This window comes from Watersipora subatra, chromosome 2 (genome assembly GCF_963576615.1).
Source record: "Watersipora subatra chromosome 2, tzWatSuba1.1, whole genome shotgun sequence".
Taxonomy (NCBI): Eukaryota; Metazoa; Bryozoa; class Gymnolaemata; order Cheilostomatida; family Watersiporidae; genus Watersipora; species Watersipora subatra.
In genome coordinates, this window is record NC_088709.1 from 41,207,936 (window position 1) to 41,231,268 (window position 23,333).

Consider the following 23,333-nt stretch of genomic DNA (forward strand, 5'->3'; position numbering starts at 1 on the left):
CTAGGACATGCATGTACGTACCAAAATTTGAAAAACTTGCTATTTGCTAAGTTCAATGCTATCGCGTATGACTGTATCGGAGAACACAACTACGAATTATGTTTCTGCACGTGCATACTATAATTCCACTTGAAACCACCTAGTTGTAACGATTAGTGACAGAGAAAAGAGAAACTAAGAGTAGGTGACAAGATAGAAGCATTAAAGCATTAAAGACACTAAATGCTGTAACTAATGAGTTAAGGGAGAGAGAGAAAAGGGCTGCTAGTGCTGTTTTCACAGGAGACGTGTCGGAGGCACAAATAAAATCATAGTAGACAAGGCTGGTATTGAGCAACCCTCAAAAGTTGTGAAAGTTGGCAAGCCAGAAAATAAAATTTACATTGCTACTTTCAAATTGACAAGTGATAAATGGCATTTAGTGGCTAAGGCAAGAGGCATATGTATGTCCGATGAAGGGCTTAAAGGAATTTATGTGAACCCAGACCTCACTAAACAAGAAAGGGATCACCAGTACAAACTTAGGAAAGAGTTAAGAGCAAAAAAGCAACTTGGGGAAGATGTTATTATTAAGAAGGGGGCTGTGGTCATTAGGAAAAATAGGAACTAAACAAGTGTACAAATGGGGCTAATCAGCCACAATTTCTAAATGAGCAAGATGGTAGCTCTACGATACTATATACCAATATACATTCACTTAGGAACAAGGTACCTTACATTGAATGGGAGATTGGACAACATTGTAACGTTTTGGTTTTTGGTGTTACAGAAACTTTTTGGGGATCTGAAATAAACTCTGGAGAAGTCAGAATTAATGGTTTCAATTTGTTTCGAAAAGATAGAGGTGTTAGAGGGGGAGGAGTGGCTATTTATGTAAGATCAGATGTGCGTGTAGAGGTTATTCCTTTGGAATCTCTTTCAGAGGTTCTTTTGTTGAAATACAAGGTGGCAAAATTGTTTTTTTTTATGTTGTCTATAGACCACCTAATAATAAAGATGTATTGCTTATTCCAAGCTTACTCGAAGAAATAGGAAAAGCAATGAGTAGCAAGAAAGATCCACTTTGTATTTGCGGAGACTTTAACCTTCCCCAAATTGATTGGGATCATTACAAGAGTAATAGCAACTTCTCACTCTGTAACCCAATCTTATATAAATTAGCAGAGTTAAATTTGCAACAACATGTTCACCAGTCTACCCATATTAAAGGAAACATTTTAGATTTAGTCCTTACAAACACTTTTTTGCATTTAGGGTTGAGGTATCAGATCCACTGTATAGTGACCATAGTATTATCTCTATGGAACTTGATTTTACTCCAGATATTTATAAATCAGAAACAGATATTATTTGGTTGTATTTAAAAACAAATATGGAAGAAGCGGAATCAATTTTTCCCAAGTATCAAGAACAAATTTCTTCTATGATAAAAAACAAACAAAGCATAAGTAATATCTACTACCTGTTTATTAACGGTATCAACGAGCTGAGAAACAAATGCATACCTACCAAAAAATTGAAAACACAGCAAAATGATCCAAAATGGATGACTGCAAATATCAAAAAAGATATGAATAAGCAAAAAATGCCACACAGAAAAATGAAACGTGAAAATACATACTATGCTATAAAAAAATACAAAGGTATGAAAAAATCCAATAAAAAGTTAGTGCAACAAGCTAAGAGATCATATTTACATGCACGACTATGCAAACCACTACTCACTGGCAATAGTAAACCTTTTTTAAACTACCTAAAGGAGAGTAGAAGCAATGCAAGCAACATCATTCCAGATCTTAAATATGATGATAAGTTGGCTCAAACACCAGCGGAGAAAGCTATGTTTCTGGGTTCCTTTTTTGAGTCTGTCTTTGTCAAAAATGATGGCCAATTACCTGAAATGAAATCAGTGGCTATACCTAAAGATAAAACTGACTTGATAATTTCTAGAGAAGGAGTATTTGACCTGTTGCGAAATCTAGAGGAAAGTAAAACTGGGGGACCTGATTATTTGTCTAGTAAAGTTTTAAAACTGTTTTCTCGCATTATAGCTCCATGTCTTACGGAGATTTTTCAATACTCGTTAGACAGTTACACAATACCATCAATCTGGAAAGTTGCTAGGGTCATACCTATTTATAAAAAAGGAAATAAAGAATTACCCACTAACTACAGACCAGTGTCTTTGACTTGCATTACTTGTAAACTTCTCGAACATATTGTATCTTCTAAAATTCATGATCATCTAAACACATATAACATTTTGCACGATAGTCAGCATGGATTTAGAAGTGGAAGATCTTGTGATTCCCAGCTTGTTTATACAATTAACGATCTTGCTTCTAATCTGGATAATAGAATTATTACAGATGTAATCATATTAGATTTTTCTAAGGCATTTGATACTGTGAATCATCGTAAACTTTTACTCAAACTCAACTATTACGGTATAAATGAAAAACTTATTTTTTGGATAAAGGATTTTTTATCTAACCGAAGGCAATTTGTTTCCGTGGAAGATGCCAACTCTCCATTTTGTCCAATTAACTCAGGAGTGCCCCAAGGGTCAGTTATGGGACCCCTTCTTTTTTTCTTGTACGTTAATGACTTGCCAGACCTTATGGTGTCAGAATGCCGACTGTTTGCTGACGATACTCTTTTATTTAATTCCCGCGTCAACAAAGCGGTATTGCAACAAGACCTTAGGGGACTCCAAAAGTATTCTAATGAGTGGCAATTGACTTTTAATGTTTCTAAATGTGCTGTTCCTTCAGTTGGAGAGACGAATTCAAAAGCAAGATATTTTTTATGTGACCAACGTTTAGAAAATGTTGATTCACATCCATATCTTGGCATTGAATTGCAAAATAATCTGAAATGGGAAATTCACTATGTAAAAATAATAAGCCAAGCTAATAGAACATTACATATGCTAAGGAAAGTTTTAAAGCATGCTGACACAAAAACTTGGCAGATTGCTTATTTTTCTTTGGTGAGGTCACTTTTAGAGTACGGTTGCACGGTATGGGACCCGTTTATGAAAAAAGATATCAAAAGATTTGAGAAAATACAGAATGCCACTTTAAGGTTCATTTTTAAACTAAAGGGGCAAGTCAGTTTTACAGAAATATGAGCAAATACAGGGATCGAGAGTTTAGCTAAACGGCAAAAAGATATTAGGTGTGCATTTTATTTAAAAGCAGTGGAAAGGAACTTTACGGTCCCTGATTTTAAAAATACTATCAAGCACCACAACACTCGACAGAAAGCAGGTCTGCTTGTGCCAACAATCCGGACAAATGCGTTTTTTAATTCTTTTTGGCCGAGAACAACTCGAGACCTGAGAGGTTTTAGTAAAAAAATTTTGTAATAAAAGAGTTCCCACACCTTTCCTTCTTTCTAGAAGGGTGTAGTGGGAAAATTTTAGATTAGAAACCTTTGCTTATCAAATGTATGTTTGCTTTAAAAATATTTTCGAGCTCAGGGTCCACGTTCTTTGCTTATACACTGCCTATTTGTACATTTTCACGTTCTCATGATACTGACTAATAATAAATTCGTGTACATTGCAGTGTGAGTAATTGGGTCACTCTTGAGGTCACTGGGGTCACCCTTGAGGTCAGATTTCTTCCCCCTCAATGAGACATAAGGGTCCAATAATGAAAGGTTCAAATGCTGATCTCATACAAATGTATATGATCTGCAACACCTCATGCTGACCTGTCTGAAAGGCATTTTGAGCGTAGGTACATTCATACACTGCAATGTACATTTATTGTTTGGTCCACATAGAGGTTGATTATGTACATGTATAGTCAAGCAGCTGGTGATTTGAAATACATGCATCGAATTATGAGCAATTGGTAAAACCTTCATACTCGAACATATACATGTGTACATGGAAGACGAATTTTGGTTCTATTCCAGGCAGCAAGTTTTCCCCGAGTCAGTGTTGTTTTCTTCTGAAACTAAAATCTGTTGATGTATCGGTCTGGCTACACATTCCTTTGTGCAGAATTGTTGCTCACTCGTTCCTGATTTCTAGAATTTTGAAACAAGTCTATCTTTTACAGTAGAGATAGATCTACTTGTGGCGTGGTTGCAAATGTGAAAGTTTAAGGAGGCTGCCTACGTGGTTCATATGGTTGGTCAGATCCTTTGATGTTCATTGCTGAGATTTACTTAATCTAGTTTTTCTGCTTCAGCATTTCGAAACATGGGATACAAAATTGAGTTTTTAGAAGCCAAATCATAACATTAGATTTGTGATTACCAAACAAAAGACTTTTTGATTTGATTTCAATCGTGTATTTCTCTTTTGGAAAGGAATCTGATCAATTATGGAATTACAGACCTCACTGCTGGGTTTACAACAAAGATACATTATATGTAACAGCCCTTAATCTAGCAACACAATCGGGTAAAATCGGGATCAGAAGCGCGTAAAATGTAGCTTCAACTGGCTTCAAATAGACATAATCAGGTGAATTTTCCTGATCCGACTAAGGAACGAAGTTCGTACTTATTGAAATTGATAGATCATGCATCCATTCCTGGGGCAGTGGTATCAAAACGACCAAATAGCCCAATATCGAGGAGCTCAATCAACCAGGTGGGTTGCACTGTATTTAGTACTATCCTGGGCTGCTAAATACATGTATGCCGTTTTTAATTATTAAGTTTTGAGTGAAAAACTTCAGGATCACTTTCTTTCTCTAATATATAGGAAGCAACAACGTCTAATCATATAACCTTGCCTAAGGCTGGCGTCAGAAATATTTAGAGAACCATACAACATAACCAGTCAACAATACATTGTAAGATATATTTTGGCTAAACTGAAAGTTAAAATAAGCCTTGATTCCAAACAATGAAGCAATTTACAAGACATTCTTCATGTGTAACTGATCAGCAGTCTCCTGGAGTCCTCTCACTTAACCCTCTACAACATACAAATACACTTTTGTACAAACTGGTTTTAATTAAAGGTAATATTGAATTAAAAAAACATTCTACATACAAACATGAATTGCAGTGGTACATTATACATAGCTACAAAGCATAAATACATGTAGTGTATGTTCTGCGAAGCTCGATTCACTTTAAGGCAGTTAAAATGTAGTACTGAGGATACAGTCGTGAGATCTGAGTGATTGTAAAAGGTCTGATTGTTGTGGGTTACAAATGAGGAATTCTTGGCTTGAAAAACTCAAGTTTCTTTAGCCCAGTGTGAAATTTGACAGTATTAGACAGAATTACATTGTGTCACTAACTTATATAGATCCTAAACATGGTCAACATTTTAACACTTTAAAGCCTGGCCGCGGGATATTTGTTTTCCACCTGATCCTCATTAAGAGTTTCAAAGGTCTACTTGCAACAAAATTCACATTACAGTTATTTGATATCAAAAGATTCACCATGTCTCACTCTGTTGTGTTGTAGGAGCAAAATATGTGGAAATGTGATTAAAAGCTCTTAAAAGCTCAAAAACGAACAATTAATTGCCGCCATCACAAACCCGCCGTAGATCGGAATCAGTTTATTTCTCTGACGTAGTCATTCCATTTGGTTATTGTTTTGACACGTTTTAACAGTTTCCTCTACCAATCTAATTATGAAAAAGTGAACCATTATCTTATATTTATGTCTATTATTTATATAATAGATATAAAATATAAGATAGGTATCTTATCAACTTTTATCAACAAGATATCTTATCAACAAACAAACTTTTTTACGTAGTATGAAGAAAAACTTCACCTAAACTATTTACGTTATCTGGAATTTACGTTATAGGATTGTCTACTGTATCAGGTACTCTGGTACAAGTTCAATAAATTTTCAGTTAATCTATGTCTGTATGATGCGCTCATAGTCATGAAAAATATATGTATGGCAAAAATATTGCAAATTTAGTAGACTCACATCCTAACAATCAGGCTGCACATTTGTACAGACACTAATAAGGCATACAGTCCCATATACACAATTTAATAATACACAGAGCTGAAACAAAAGCGTGATTCACCTTCACTCCATAATTTTCACCCATCTATTCCAACTACAGTCATACCGTGACATGATAAAAATACTTTAGAAACAAGGGGGGACAAGCTATGTACGAACAATGGGCGATTTTACTTGTGACTTATTACAATAAATCAAATGTGGTAAAACTATGTTTTATTTCACAGCATAATTTACTGTTAACTCAAAATACCTTTGCAAAATAAAACAGATACTTGAACTAAAAAGTGGTGTATGAAAAGCGATTCCAGTTAGCATTACTCTAGCAAAGATTCACCGGTAAAGCAATACTTTGTTGAAGCTCAAACCTCCACCCCTTCCTCGTCCACCCTCCACGTCAGCGTCATAAAGAGGATAACTTCAAGCTTATAAATGCTCGGAAAAATAAACGAATACTTATCACATGCTACAGAGGATGTTTAAATGTGCATGTTTATGAAGGAGGGAGGAAAGACAACAAGTGGAACATAGTTGAACAGGTTGGAGTTGTCTTACCTTTCGAAGTGACCTCGGTTTAGAAGATTGACTAGATGGCGCAGAAGTGGTTTCATCGTCCAAGCTGCAACAGTTATGCATCTCTGTTAAGTTTAATGGACAGCTGTATTATATTTGATCAGATCAGGGAACTAACTTGTCACACTAGTAAGGTCAGGGAACTAACTTGTCACACCAGTAAGGTCAGGGTACTAACTTGTCACACCAGTAAGGTCGGGGAACTAACTTGTCACACCAGTAAGGTCAGGGAACCAACTTGTCACACCAGTAAGGTCAGGGTACTAACTTGTCACACCAGTAAGGTCGGGGAACTAACTTGTCACACCAGTAAGGTCAGGGAACTAACTTGTCACACCAGTAAGGTCAGGGTACTAACTTGTCACACCAGTAAGGCCAGGGTACTAACTTGTCACACCAGTAAGGCCAGGGTACTAACTTGTCACACCAGTAAGGTCAGGGAACTAACTTGTCACACCAGTAAGGTCAGGGTACTAACTTGTCACACCAGTAAGGTCGGGGAACTAACTTGTCACACCAGTAAGGTCAGGGAACTAACTTGTCACACCGGTAAGGCCAGGGTACTAACTTGTCACACCAGTAAGGTCAGGGAACTAACTTGTCACACCAGTAAGGTCAGGATACTAACTTGTCACACCAGTAAGGTCAGGTTACTAACTTGTCACACCAGTAAGGTCAGGATACTAACTTGTCACACCAGTAAGGTCAGGTTACTAACTTGTCACACCAGCAAGGTCAGGTTACTAACTTGTCACACCAGTAAGGTCAACAAAACAACCATCTCAAAAAGGTCTCAGACAAACCGCCATTATCTTAATAATATATAATTTTTTTCTATAATAAATATTTCGTGCAACAACCTGCTAGTTGCTGCATTTCTCTTTCTCAGACTATAAGTGGTAGTAATGGAATCGGTGGAATCTAGTCTTGACCTATGAGATCTGGCTGGAGTGCTTGGTGCGGTCTGGCATAATGGTTCTGATGTCTCCATGACATCATCATTTCTCTAAATAATACCAAGGAGAAATTTTGAACAGGCGATTCGAAAAGCACACAACAGGTGTCAGGTCAGAATCAAGACAGCAAAACACCAATTTATTTTGCACTAAAGACGAAGTCACTGTAATAGTATAATATTATTAGATATTGTATTGTACCAAAAATCAACACTCTAGTGGTCTATAGAGTGTTTCATAGAAACGGAGTACAGATGAATCACTGAATAAACATACCGTTTATTTCAGCCAATGAATGAGAGTTCAACATGTTTTAGCCAATCAGGAAAAATACTCAAGAAAAACTTTGTCAAAATCATATTAGATGTTATTGGTGCCTTCCATTCCCCTTCCAACTGCTCTCCCCGTTTAAAAACCAGCAGTTCTGGCAAGGAAAGAAATCTCTCTTTGCAACAGTAATATAAATGATGAAAAGACAAACAGCTGTGTCCAACTTGACCTCAACACCTACTCGCTACAACAAAAAGAACCCTCAGCTGGAATTGCTGCAATAGAACCCAACAATAATACGCCAAATACCTCCTGCGCACTGTCTTCACTAATGCCAGCTAGAGAGTGAGGGGGTTGAAGAGATGCCCGAGCTCGAGTCGATTTTCTGGCTGATCCACGGCTAGGTAAGCTTCCATCATCAGACATAGGCTGCATATGAAATAGACAGAAGACTGAGAGAGAGATGACCTCGCTAGTTGATATGAGATAAATATCATTCAGAAAGAACTGGGTATATATATAAATATATAGCTGGGTCGGGGTGTTGATTTAATTGGTAGTTTAAAATTGCATTAATAGTTATATTAATTTAGGGTGTATGTAGATTCATTAATAATTGAATTAATAAATTATTTTCTGCTTAAATTCAAGTAAGCATCAACTTATTCACTACCACGAGCCACGTATTACGGATAGGCAAAGTGTTTGTGTCTGGCTACGAGCCTCATGATGCGGCTTTAGTACATATCGCTTCTGATTAGTAAGTATGTAATTAATTACCCTGTCGTATCTGTAATTAAAGCAAAACAAAAAAATATTTGCATGCATCAAGCCAATAGAAAATATGCTCACTGATTTAGTATAGTTTTAGCTTTACTTTGCAAAAACTTATTTTTATTGCATATCCTTTGTAGCAATGACCAGTCGGGTCAGACACATTACAGCTACAAAGATTTCCCTACTTGTAAATCAATGTACTTTTGATAACTTTCAATTGAACAATAACACAACTGAGAATGATTACTTCATTTTCAGCAGTCACAGTAATGCCATAAACTGTAACAATATAGGTAAATCATCCGACTCGGACACGCTAACGATCGTAGCAAAAATGGCTGAATAAGCTGCTATGTTTACTCTGCAACACATTTGTAGCATTTTCATTGCATCAGTTGATGTAAAATTGTATGCTGATTAATTTGGTATTTAAATATTTTTATAGACCATTTGGTTAAAAAAATATGACAATTTAAACGTGTTGTTGTCAAATATTATGTTTTACCAAATATGTAACAATGCGCTAGTAAAGAAATTAATTTGGTGACGAAAGAGTTGAATTACTGAATTAGTTTAAAGATTAATTGTATTAACAACTCAAGTAATGAATTATATATTCATCAAATCGAATTAAGCATTAAACTACCAAATTAGTTTGTCAAACAACTACATTAATAATTGACATAATGAATTAATTTATTTTCTAAAACTGAATTACCCACTAAATCATTAAATTACATTAATAATTGATTTAAATTATTTGCAAAGGAAACTGTGTCAACCATTAAATTTGGAATTACCACACCAAATAATTTTGCATTAAATCGCTATTGAGTAGTTTAATGCAATTATTAATGTGCATTATTAATTGAACACAACTCTGGTATATAGTAGAAATCGGTCAAAGCTAATGTGTCAAAACACTAGGATAACATGTAGTGGAGTGTTATTCATTTATATAGCAAACAGCTAACATTTAAAAGTGCATGAATCTGTAAGTTTCAAGGTCAAATTTTTCTAATTTTAACTTTTTACTGATGTTCTACTGACCTCCCCAGAAGTCTGAATCTTGCCCCTTAAGCTCCGCCGAACCTGCTTTGGTGGTTCATCATATACTACACTACTCTCGGAATCTGAGTCAGCGACTGTTCTCTTGAGCTGGAGAAAGACGGTCGGCAGCTCTTTAGGCAGCTGTGAAAAAGAAAGGGGAAGAGTAACATTTCCTGAAGCTTCTTCCATCACTCTCCGTACCACAAGTGTCCTTTAGTGGGATATTGCCAAAGCTAAGGCGTAGGCTACATACAAAAACAACAAAGGTCCTAGTAGTTATGAGCAAAAACAAAAGTATCCATAAAAATATCTCACCAAGCCGAGCAAGCGTCCTGCTTCAACACCTCAGTAACTATTGGGGAAATGTTCGGGAGTACTCAGCGATGCCCCGATAGTTACTGAGGTGTTGAAGCAAGACGCTAGGCTAGCAGCGACCATTTAGAAAACAGCAATCGGACAGTGTCAAATTAATAGGGACTTGGAGACAAGTTTTGAGAAACCATAAGGTGAGTTGTACAAGACATGACTTGAAACTTGGAATATTTTAACATGATGGGTGGTCCTGTCGATTGGTTTAGTTTTTGTGTGTGCTGCTCATCGAATTATTGAGATATTTTGATGGATACTTTTGTTTTTGCTCATAACTACGCGGACCTTTGTTGTTTTTTTGTGTGTATAGCCTACGGCCCGGCCTCGGCAATATCCCACTAAAGGACACCTGTGCTCCGTACAATAAGCAGTGAGCTCCATGATATTTCATCTCCGACAATCATATTTTCATCTTGTAAAAATATTACGATACTAGAAATCCCACTGTCATACAGCCCACGACCAAAGAGATATTGGAAAAAAGAAATGGTACTGATGGTTGAGAAATGCAATATTAGCAGTCAAATGGCACTGCAGTGCAATAGGATAACTGCAATGGTAGCTGTAATGTACTGAGTGTGGGTGTTATTATATACAACAAATAGCAATAATGAAAGGAAAAGATTATATGTTTATATCTCTCCCCCTGCAATAGGAGAAATGCAATATTGGCCAATATTAGAAATAAAATGGCAAGCTACTGTGTACTATACACGGTTTGAAAGTTGATTGTGTTGAATGTAGAATGGTTTTGATAGCGATCTTTAACAGAAAGCAAGTATGAGCGTTCACACGTCTAAAAGTTTTCTGCAAACTGCAGCAAAATAAAAAAATGTTCTTGTCATAAAGGGGTGTTGTAGTTCGGCCCTAGCTTGTACATAAGTTGTAAAGAATTTCGGCTAACGTTTTAAATAATGAAAACTTCGGTGATTGGACAAAAAACATAGGCTGATAACCTGTGTACCACAATTTCGTACCTGTAAATCAGTCTACGCCTCAAACAGTCTACGTTTATTACAGAAACCTTCGAATAAATTCGATTACAAGTAAACAACGCCATAGACTGGTGAAATGAGCACAGTTTTCCCGCGAAATAGGCACTGCTAAATAGTTCTACTATCTGTCACACGGCTTTATTGGCGTATCATAGGCCGGTCTTAACTTTTATTAAACCAAGCTTTTCAAGCGTTTTGTGACAATTTTCGGCCAAATTAATCTGTCTATTTGTGTATAATACGATCAGATGGGTAAGTATTAAGAGACTGTCGACAATTTACAAAGACTTGGTAACATATTTAAATAGGCTTATATGTGTTTTGTATCGTCATTATACTTTAACGACTCTACAAAACGATGGTTAAATTTGTCGATGAGATTTTGAAACAAGGTTTGCGACGTTATTGATGAATAATTTTCGTAAGTTGTGTGCACATGCAATTATCACAAAAACTCTCAAACTTCACTCCGCTCCTTTGGTCGTGGGATCATCAAACTAACTGTAACTGGGTATGAATCTCGCAATCTCTTTCACTTGATTGACAGCTGCGGCGTTGCTATGGAAATGATAAAATAAAAATATTTTGATCAGCTAAATTATTTTTTATACTAATAATTACTAGGACTTGTAATCATATTGTTCTTCTAAATGATTATCAAAAGTGTCATCATATTCCCCATCATCTGAACAATCTTCTTCTCCAGAGCTAATAGCAATGCTAGAGGCATTTAAAAAATGGCTTTTCATGACTAACGATCGCGAGTAAAATGGCTGAAAACCGCTCTACAGCGTATTGCTTTTTAAAATATGAATAAAATGGCATAGCGCCCCTCAGACACTTAGAACCAAAGGTAATCTACTCCTAAGATGTCTGAACATCATTAAAACAACAATTTTTCTATGACTTTACTGGACAGTCAGTACACTATGTCTAAACCGCACTCACTTAGAACCGGGGTTATTCCGGGATCAGGGTGAAGAGAGCGTAACTCCTACGCGGAATATCGAAAGGGTTAAGTAACATATATGACTCAAAGCTTAAACAAACACTGGAATTATTCGGGTGAAAGTCAAGAAACTGGTAAAAAATTCTGATAATACAACATTATTATAATTATAACATATGTATATTAATAATTATTGTTATATTGCATTATACTAACATATTATTGCATCATATATTAGTAATTATTATATTATTTCATATTACAATATTATATATTATGAAAATATATAAAAAGAAAAAAGTATATATAGTAAGTGTCTATACCGTAAAACCTCTAATTGAACGCCATCTCTTTATTTGAACGCCACCTCCGATTGACCGCCGCCCTGAGAGAAGGGTTGAAAAATACACCAACACTTTCCAATTGAACGCCACCTTGACATTATTTGATCTTTTCAAGCACATGATATCAACTGATCAGTACAAGTGTCGAAAAAATCGTATTAATGATTAATCGTTCATATCATAAACAGTTAATTCTCTCGTTGTCCAATTCCGAAGTCCTTCGTTTTTTTCGTTAAAACTGAAAGCAACACCGGAGCAATAATCTCAATAACGGTCTTAGGCTAGTAGTAGCTCTCTGTTTAACGCGGAGTGAAATACGAGCTCAAAGGACACCGTACAAAAGTATAACCTGAGCAGTTGAAGAATACAGAGTGATGCTGGTCTCATAAAACACCCCCGACATACTTGACCACTGACTCGGGGGGCTCGTATCTCAAACATGGCTCGTATGTTAGCGCTAAGACCTGCTTAAAAGCTCACTCGTATCTCAAGCTTCTCATATGTTGAGACACTCGTAAGTATGACTATATGTTTATTGCCATCTCTATTTTCACACCTGCGCATTTCAACACTATTTCTGTGGAAGTTGGTAAGTTGCGTGTGGACTAGACGATAGTGAGCAAGACATTATGATGCTAATCATGATGCTAATTATCATTAGACATCGTATGTCTAATGATGCCCATCATTAGACATGATGACTACTCATATTAACACTTTGAAGCCAGGGCCTGCGATAACTCAAATGTTTTGCCACCTGACCCCACGCCTGAGTAAACTCGGTTTCATAGTTTTGCTTTGTTTTTACGTATTGCGGTTTACAGAAAATTCTGAAATTCTGGTGGCTTGTGTGGTATATGATTATAGTATGATTTCAAAGCTTCAAGTCAACAGGACTATCGGTTTTCGAGATATAGCAAAAATATCGACGACACTTTAATCCGAACGAAAAATGAACAATGGCTGCCAACAGGACACGAGTTTTTTTCGCACTTTCAGCTTACACAGAATTACAAAATTTTGATGCTTTGCGCAGTGTATCTTTTTAGCGTATTTCAAATGTTTCTAGTTGGGTGTTCAGACTATTATTTCTTGACACATCGCCAAAATTAAAAGGAAACTTCAAACAGACCGAGAAATAAAAAATGGCTGCAGACAGAACATTAGTTCTTTTTGTACTTCTGGTTTACATAAGATTTACATAACATTGATCGCTTTGAGAGGCATATATTTTCAGCATAATGCAAAGTTTTAAGTTTACTAAATTTATAGTTCTGGAGATACTGCCGAAAAATAATAAATGGCCGTCGTCAGAACTATAGTTTCTTATGTCATACTGAGCTCAATTCTTTGTAATCAAGATAAACACACGGAAAACTAACCAAAAAATCAAACTAATAAGCTTCTTCTCAGCAACAAGAGCTTGATACTAGAACTATTTGTTTTTCTATTCTTAAAAATATACACGCGTTATCAGGCTCCATTTACACCGACCAGTATGTTTCTTCTTTCACCTTTAAAGCATCACATCTTTGAAAGAGCGAAAGAAGAAATTATTTGCTACATTTAACTTCTGTTTTTTTTTGTTGAGTTCTACAAGCTTCAATATGGTATTCAGTTCACAGGAATCCTAAGTGCTTTGACAGTCGATTGAAAGTTGTTAATATGGTCTAGGATCAGGGCATGCTTGTGTATACAAGGTTAGACTTCAATGTGTTAAATAAAGGTGTTGGTTTATTTCTGTGCGTGTCCGACCAACGCATAATTCAAATATTTGAAAAGTCGAGGTATTGCTAAAGCAGTACTCCGGCATAAATTTCTTACTTCTTATGTTACACATTCATTCAAAATTTAAAACAGCTTATAAACAGTGACAGGTAATGTAGTTGTAAGGTATTTACACAAGGTTTACACAGATATTTTATTTTAAATCAACATATCCAACCTTTCCCATTTGAACTTTTAAATGAAGATGTTTATTTATTTCTGTGTGTATCCGGCCAATGTTTAATTCAAAGATTTGAAAGCTCAAGGCATAGTTAAAACATAGTTTCTCACTTCTTATGCAACACATTTGCTGAAGACTTGAAACAGCTTATAAACGGTAGCAGGTAATGTAGTTGCCATTGGCTCAGTTTCTTTACCCAATAAACTTGAGTAACTTGAGCTAGTCTAAATTTTTACTATAATAAGAGCTGTGACCATCTTTCCATCTGGGAGTCAAGAAAAGTTTTCTTTTTCATTAACGACTAATTTTAGATTTTCTTTATTCAAATTGAATTTGGGAACTTGCAATGACTTTACACTTTACGTTAAATGGAACCTTTTTACGTACGAAGCAAAGACTTCAGAGTTATTCACGTTATGTGCAATTTATATTATAGGAGGTTTATATTATAGGAGGTTTATATTATAGGAGGTTTATATTATAGGAGGTTTATATTATAGGAGGTTTATATTATAGGAGGTTTATATTATAGGAGGTTTATATTATAGGAGGTTTATATTATAGGAGGTTTACTGTATTACTAAAGCACCTACCGCTAATGACAGCTATTCACAAAAATTACCACTATGATTAATTATTGTAAACCATCAAAAGATGTCAGCGAACAAGAAGGTATTCACTCTACCTCTGTCTTCTCCACAGACTTTACTTGTGTGAATCTCTCTTGATCGTCCTGAGCAAGTGCAACACGACGTCGTGTGGAATGACGAGTGTCGGAAGCAGGTACTGTCAAACTTTCAGGAGATTTTGCTAGTTTCCTTCGTGACTTTCTTTGTGACTGGTTTTCCTGCGAGCAGGTACAGAAAATATGTTAAAATTGATAGTTTTAAAATGGGTATACAGGATAGATAACATACATCCAGCAAGTCTACGGAGGTGTTACATACAGTTGGCATGTTTATGACAGTATTACACACAGTCCAATGTATATGAAGGTATTACATGCAGTTATCATATGTATGGTGGCATTACATAGTTATCATGTCTATGGTGGTATTACATACAGTTAACATGTCTATGGCGGTGTTACATACAGTTAGTATGTCTATGGTGGTATTACATACAGTTAACATGTCTATGGTGGTATTACATGCAGTTGTTAGAGGTATCTAATACCTGATATACCAGATGTATCACTGTACATCACGCATGCATCATGTACAGTCAGTACATGTATGGGAAACTCACACTATGTTAACTCGATTATGATATGAGACAGTTGGCCTGTTCATGGTGCTACCATAGAGTAATTTGTTGTTTAGCCAAACCGTAATCTACTGCTAATTTCTCATTGTGATCTGCTAGATTTACTTCCATTACGCATTACCTCAAACCAAGCAATTCATGCATAAGGCGATGTGCATTCTTCATAACTGGATAATTCATGTGTGCTGCAACTACACATTAGTATGAAGTTGATACTGTGGATAAATTAACACTGCTAGCTTTCCAAGAATCTGTACTGCATTGTACAAAATTATCATTGCCATCTTGAGCAAACTCCTGAGTTTATCCCTAACTCCCATATCATTTCGGAATAGCAAGTCACACATCATATTTCTGATAAAACTGGGTCTTCTTATTGTATTCTTATTAACATTATATATTAAAATCATCATAGATTTTCACTTTAACCATATACAACATGCTAATTGTGATCAATTTGTTTGTCCACTCGTACTCAAATTTGAGCAGCATCAACATGTTGCAATGGTGTTGTGGTTGTGCAAATTTGAGCAGCATCAACATGTTGCAATGGTGTTGTGGTTGTGCTAAAGTCAACTCAATACAGTAGATGGCTCTATAACATAAATAATTCGTTCCGAGAACATTTTCGTTACCGGGATTTTACAGTATAGTAACAGTGAAATACGTGTCAATAGCCTAATTTGTTCCAATATCTTCTTACATTTACTTTTTTGGCCTTTTCGATCTGAAAAAACTATTTTTTTGTATTTATCTAATAATTTATTGATCACTTTCTTTGGCCACTTTTGGTGAGCCAGCACCATCATCAGTAGAGGCCTTTTAAAATATCTATCTAATGAGACTTGCTTCTGACGACTTTTTAAAACTTCTAAAATGCATCAATCAATTGTCCTCAAAATTATCAATGTCACACTGCAAATGAGGTTTTTCTGGATGACATCCGGCAATTATAATTATTTAGCAATAATTGGTGAAAGCAAAGTGCTGATGACTGCATCCTCCTCATCAAGTTCCTCCTCTTTTTCAACCATTTGGTGCAAAGGGTTGAAACAGTGACATGGGTGAAAAGGTGATAACTCTCGAAGTTCTTCTGCGCTCAACTACTCTTGATGTTTCTTGATCAACTCATCAACATCTGAGGCATTGACATTCAACCCCATAGCCCTTCCAAAGAACACAATTTTCTCCACCGCATGATGAGAATCATCAACAAAAACTGTATCGCGATTCTTTCGCGGTCTCGAGAAGTAATAGCGTCAGGCCACAACTAAATCCAAACAGTTTTAAATGATCGCTTGGCCATTCCGACCAATAAGTTTGACCAATTGTACATATGCCACAATGAGAACTCTGAGGATGTCATCTTGTAGGTCAGGTGTGTGGGTTGGAGCATTGTTCAGGATGAGAAAGCAATTGAAAGAGAGGCCGTTATCCTGGTGTTATTTTTAAACCGCATGGCCAAACACTCTATTGACCCAATCAACAAACAACTGCTGGGTAACCGAAGCCTTGGAGTTCGACTTACACATTTATTTGAGCTGTTGTTTAATTATCTAGTGGGCCGTGAAGACTCGATAATTCTCCGAATGGTAAACCAAAAGTGGTTTCACCATGCAATCAACACTGGCTTTGCAACAAAGAGCAAAGGCAGGGCAACCCTTCATCGGCTAGTATCCAGGCCGACTTTTCATAGACAATAATGAAGGCTCAGCAAGGTATCTTCTTCCAAAACAGACCTGTTTCATCGGAGCTGAACAACTTTTGCTTTTATTTTTTTCAAAAAATCCTTAAAGGCTGACTTGCAACAAAATTCACATTACAGTTACAGTGCAGTTGGTAGCAAAAGATTCACAATATCTTACTCTCCTGTGTTGTAGGTGCAAAATATGTGGAAATGTGATTACAAGCTCTTAAAAGCTAAAAAACGAACAGTTAATCGCAGCCATCACGAAAACGCCGTAGATTGGAATCCTTTTCCAAAAAGTCTCAAATAGGATGAAGCTGAACAAGATGGCTTCTCTTTACACTTTCAGCAACCTCATTCGTCGAAATATTTTCACAAATATACTTCACACATTCAATAAAACCATGTCTACTGTCCTTACGCGTCTATTTCATCGTCATTGTAATGCTGTCACTTTCAGCACTGATATCTCAAAACCCACTGTAATTGTTTTAATTTTTCAACCTTAGCTCGAAGTGCATATCATCCTCTGATGAACAGGAGGAGCCTGTTTGTTACCTGTGATAGTCGAAAAATGCTGGTGAGATCGTTCACGCCATTTGGCAGGAAGTATAAGTCACATGATCAGATTACGATTAGATGAATAACCCAGACTGAACCGAAACTGTAAAGTAACGAGCATCTATATTTGATACCGGCTTCCAGGCAGAATCCGCAGTGTTTGCCATAAAATAGTGCTACGAGACGTTTTATATCGAGCCTTTTATTGGCCTTCAATTTCAAGCGATAACATCACGTGCCACAACAATAACCACAATGTTTGAGTACGTCATCGAAATAGAAAGATTCCAAACTACGGCGTTTTCGTGATGGCCGCGATTAACTGTTCGCTTTTGAACTTTTAAGCGCTTGTAATCACATTTCCACATATTTTGCACCTACAACACAGCAGAGTAAGACATGGTGAATCTTTTGATACCAAATAACTGTAATGTGGATTTTGTTGCAAGTAATCCTTAAATGAATTTTTCGGCTGCCTGTTGGAACTCGGTGCCTCACCAATCCTTACAACTAAGTGAATGCAAGTCCTCTTTCGAAATTTGTCGATCCATTCATGCAAAGCCATATTTTGTTCTCTCATAGTGCCCTCACCACGCTTTGCCATCAAAAGATAACCAAATATGGCATTTGCCTTTTCGCAGAAGTTAGCCTCAGTTACAGAGTCTCCGGCTATTTCTGTCTCTTTGATACAAATCAGGAGGGGCTTCTCCACTTCATCATTTAGACTGGCCTTTTGGTTAGACATCCTGGAGATGCCCTGAGAGGTTTCATCACTTTGAGGAAATCTATCTGTTTAATAATTGTTTGTATGGTCAAAGGAGAATGTCCATATAGTTTAGCAACATCACATGACTTCATACCACCTTCGCACATGTATTTCAGGATAATCTCCAGATAAGTTAGTATAGCAACCTCTCTTTGTCCTCCTCACTCGTTGTTGGTTTAGGCTCCATAAGTTAAAGGAAGGGCATACTTTCTATGTTAATTTAAATCAAATTGTTTACTTTTTTCATCAGTATGTTGTAAAAGAATATTGTATATATCTAAAGTATAATAAAAAAAGAATTATACACATGTATTGTATGTGACAGATGACACTAAATGTCGTTTTCTTTCCAAAGTGCAGCAAGAGAACATACAAGGTTTTTATGACTAAATATGAGACTTTTGTTATTAAAATCAAATATAAAAAATTGCACTGACTTGACGTTTTCCAATATATAGAATTTCTTACGTATTACAAGGCAAAAACTTCATATAAATTCTTTACGCTATGTAAAATTTATGTTGTAAGCGGTATACTTCAAAAGAGCGTCTACTGTATGGTAGAATGCTCCTATAACATACCCTACAGGATGAAAATATTCGATGGATTTAATAATTCGCGAGTTCACGTACAGTCAAATCCGCGAATTATTAAAATCCGCAAATATTTGATTTTATTTTTAACACAAGGGAGAATAACTACTACCTCAAATTAAAAACTAGCCGCTAGGCAGAGTTAGTAAACGTAGCTGAGTTCCAAACTCTTCTAAAATCTTAGCCGGGGCTTGAGTTAAGCGGTAGTTCAGCCCATTGCCAATGCATCACACTTCTCTGCCAAATTTTTTAAGGTTGTCACAAGCTATTCGCAATTCGTCACGGCAACTTATAATTGTAACGAAATGTAATCGAATAATATAAAATAACTTAAACTAGTCTTTGATATTAAATAACTCTGACTTTATTACTTAACGTTGCAAACAGAACAGTTGCACAGCAAAACATGCAGAACACTTTCTTTCGAAAAAAAATCAGAAAAATTACACAATACCCATTAACATGGGCATACTTTCAGTAAAATCAAAAAGTAAGAGCTGCTAAGAACATGAATTTGTTTGCATACTCACATTAAACCTGCAAACACTAAATAATTGCAACAGCAGCAACACAAAATCAATATGTAAGCAGCAAAAAATTATTTGCTATTTGCTGAAATAAAGTTAGACTTGCACCAAAGAAATTGCAAAATATACAGTGTTTGACTAAAATTACTTATCTATTACATACAATACAAAGTTATGAATATTATTTATACATGTACATGTACATGTTAGTCATGAACATGAAAATCACGAAACTATAATTTCAAATTTTTCGTCATGAGTGTTATCCTTCAAAGCAAATCTACATCCCAATATAACTCAAATAAACTGTCATAAACATGTTTCAAACAATAAAAATATGTTCAGTAACTCTGTTCTTGACTTTTCAGACTTCAGGGGCAGCTCTAAAAATCAATATGATCCTATCGAGATTGAATGATAACTTTAGTCTGACTACGGCTGACAGCCGAAAAAGTGCATTTTTATTCGAGCATAACGATTCAAATTGACAAAATTTAAAGTTAGTAAGAACTTTGAAACATTAAAAAAAATGTTTCGATTTAATTTATGCAGTCTTTCACTGTCTTACCCCTTCTGAATCTGCATATTTACTTCTGAAGTTGAAAAAAATTGATCGCGAACGATAAATTTTCAAGTGACCGCGATGATTTTCGGTTTAGCTAATGTCGAAATGGGTGTAGTATTTTAGTTATAACTTTTGCCAAAGAGATCATTGAGGCATATTGGTACGTTTGTTTGATTATCCAAAAAATTTTTTTTCTGACTAATCAAATTTATTCTTATGTAATGTAAAAATAACAATACAAGAAATAGTTAAACTTCAGAGGCAAGATAACTCCCGTTGGGGTGCCTTAGCAACGTTATAAATATGGGAGTTAACCCTGTCTCGGGCGAATGAGTAATTAAGCTCTCGCGGGCCACATAAAATGAGGTGTTTGACACCTGTGCTGTAGGGTATACTCCGATAACGTAAATTTCAAATAATGTAAAAATATTAAAGTTTTTGCTTCGCACTATGTAAAAAACTACATATAACGTAGTGTCTAGGGGCAACTTCTCAAATTCAATTTGAATGGTAACATATCTCGGAGCTCTTGTGAGAAAAAAATGACATACGACAAACGTATATATGTTTATATTAGTGCTGGGCACGAGTACTTCTTGGTCAACGGGTTTAGACCCGCCCACTTCCGTTCAGATTTTTCGAGTATCGGGTAGCTAGTAGTGCTAGACTCGGGTATTTCTTTGCCTACGGGTTTTTCGGGTATCGGGTTTGTTGATATGGATTTCATGTTTAAATTTTCTAAACAGATAAATCTTCAAATTTACAAAGCAATTATATTTCTTTTCAATTTATTTATCATTTTCACAGTTTTTATCGACTGACATTCGTACTCGCAGCGTTAACAGGCGGATTGTTAAACAGTCAAGATAGTCTGGGGCGACAGGGCATTTTCGTGTCAACAGGTGGCAGAAGATAGGGTCTATGGTAGCTTAATACTCAAGCATGTTCTGTGGACCTCTCTGACTTTTTGTAGATGGTTCTCTAAATCTCATAAAATCCTTTACATTATCGGCTTTTTCCGTTAGTAAGGCTTGTTGGCTTAGAAAAACTTGGTTATAATGAATTATGTAATCCATAATAGCTAGCTGTGGTAATCAATTTAAACAGAGTTATTAAATTTTCACTGCTACTATCAACGCTGATGGCAGTTTCTAACAAGGCGATAGCGGAAACAGACTAAGGACCTATGTGTTATCGGTGATAGCGAACACGAGCCGTATTAAAAAAGGCATAGATTTGTTTACGAAGCCGATTTGGCTAATTGCGCAAATAAAATTTGATGTAAGTATTTCTTCTCACCTTTTAATGACAAGTAATCACTGCTTGACTACAATATTTCTAGTAGGTATAGTAAATAAGGTATGATATGTTTTATTCTATCTATTAAATTAAAGACTCGTTAAACCCCATTGTCGTGCCTCCTTAGCAAAAATGACACAGAAATGCCGTGGCCCCAGACTAAGAGCGCAGGGTACAATAGACCGAGTTTTTGATAACACTACCCGATGGATCCGTGTACCAAAACCTGAACTCGAAAGTCAAAACCTGAACCCGAAGGACCGGAATAGCCGAAATATCTATTACCCGATACTCGAGAGAAGATAAACCCGCGAGTTCAACGAGTATTACTACCCGTGCCCAGCACTAGTTTATATCTATTATAGACCACTTCCATGACATTTTAGTTCGCCGTGATGGATCGACAGATGGTGTGTCGACAAAACAGAGAATAGGTAGTTGCGCAATTGTTAATAAATACTGTTGATGGGCGCAGAGGTTACAGCATCGGTTCACCAATCTGAAGGTCATGAGTTGGAAGTATTGCCGATAGTTATTTTGTATCCTAACCTTGACCCCTGGATACAGATAGACAACGAACAGGTAGTCACCGCTCTTTTTATAGTAAAATACATTTTTGTTTTACTTTATTGGATACGTATTAGTTGTTATTAGTTTAACTCTCCAGAATAGACGTAGCTGTTTAGAAAAAATGAACGAATCATTGTAAATGGATGTCGAATGTGTGCGTTCCCCATCGATTTATTGTAAAATTGATGGGGATGTATTTCACTGTTTGTACACATTAAATCCCTATAATGTAAACATTCCTGGTACGGATTATTTAATGATGTAGGAGCGTCTGCTGTACTTGGTTCTAGGATGAGTTTTACGTAATAAAAGGTAGCAGTAAACCCGTAGGAAACTACTACGTTTACACAGTAGTTTCACATTTTCTGCATAGTAGTAAAAGTACACAATGCAATTATACTGCATATTAGAACACGCTTACTACTGCTACTACATAGATATCCAGGCAGAAATTAATTGCAACTACATGTATAATACATTTTACATCTGGGCTTCAGTCAGTCACAACTCTGATCAACTTATGTATTCACTAATATAACGTTAGGAGTTTGTTAACTTTTCTACCAAACTAATTTCTTTACGGAACATGATTACTTATAAATATTAATACTTGACAGGGGCATATAAATTGTCATAACTTTTGAACCACATGGTCTATAAAATGTTTTGATACCGAATTAGGCATGAAATTCTAGATGCAACACAAGTGTGTTGCAGAGTGAGCTCAGACACTTTTCAGCCATCAATATTAGTACAGCCTACAGCATTATTGTTAATGCTAAAGATAGCAATAATCACAGTCAGTAATACTACTGTTGAATAAAAATCACCAAAACTTATCTACAATTAGTGAAACCTCAATAGTTGTAATGCTTCTGACACGACCGGTCATTGCTTTTTGCATAGTTTTTGCATAATTTTTTTAGTTTTTCATAGTTTTTGCAAAGCAAAACTACACTCAGAGTGGGCTGTAAACATATTTTCTATTGGCTCGACGCGTGCAAATAATTGTTTGTTTTTGTTTAAGTACAGACATGATAGGGTAATTAATCAACTACTCACTAATCAGAAATGTTTTGTGCAAAGTCTACTAAAGCCGCATCACGTGGCTCTTAAGGCGTGGTCACACGAGCAGCGAACCGACGTATGATCGGTTCGGTGGCTGGTTCAGTTCGTGGCACATGTCACACAGCATCCGAAGTCACATCGCTTCCTAGATACCATACGTATGGAGACAGGACACTGTTTCATTAGTAGTTTTTATGTATTGGAGTTAAATATTTCTATTGTAAACAAAA

At 36.0% G+C, this 23,333-nt stretch overlaps 1 protein-coding gene across 6 annotated transcripts in view; it reads right to left on the reverse strand.

Moving 5' to 3' along the window:
* Positions 1 to 4,811: 4,811 nt before the first annotated feature.
* The window catches only part of LOC137387092 (uncharacterized), a 46,871-nt gene continuing 28,349 nt past the window's right edge, over positions 4,812 to 23,333 (reverse strand). For all 6 annotated transcript variants that reach the window (XM_068073393.1, XM_068073390.1, XM_068073392.1 and 3 more), the window contains 6 exons: positions 14,887 to 15,048; positions 9,597 to 9,737; positions 8,079 to 8,198; positions 7,404 to 7,549; positions 6,526 to 6,589; positions 4,812 to 4,942 (listed from right to left, as the gene is read on the reverse strand). In XM_068073393.1, the coding sequence (XP_067929494.1) occupies positions 4,931 to 4,942; positions 6,526 to 6,589; positions 7,404 to 7,549; positions 8,079 to 8,198; positions 9,597 to 9,737; positions 14,887 to 15,048 (645 nt within the window). In that variant the 3' untranslated portion in view covers positions 4,812 to 4,930. The remainder of the gene's footprint in view (positions 4,943 to 6,525; positions 6,590 to 7,403; positions 7,550 to 8,078; positions 8,199 to 9,596; positions 9,738 to 14,886; positions 15,049 to 23,333) is intronic.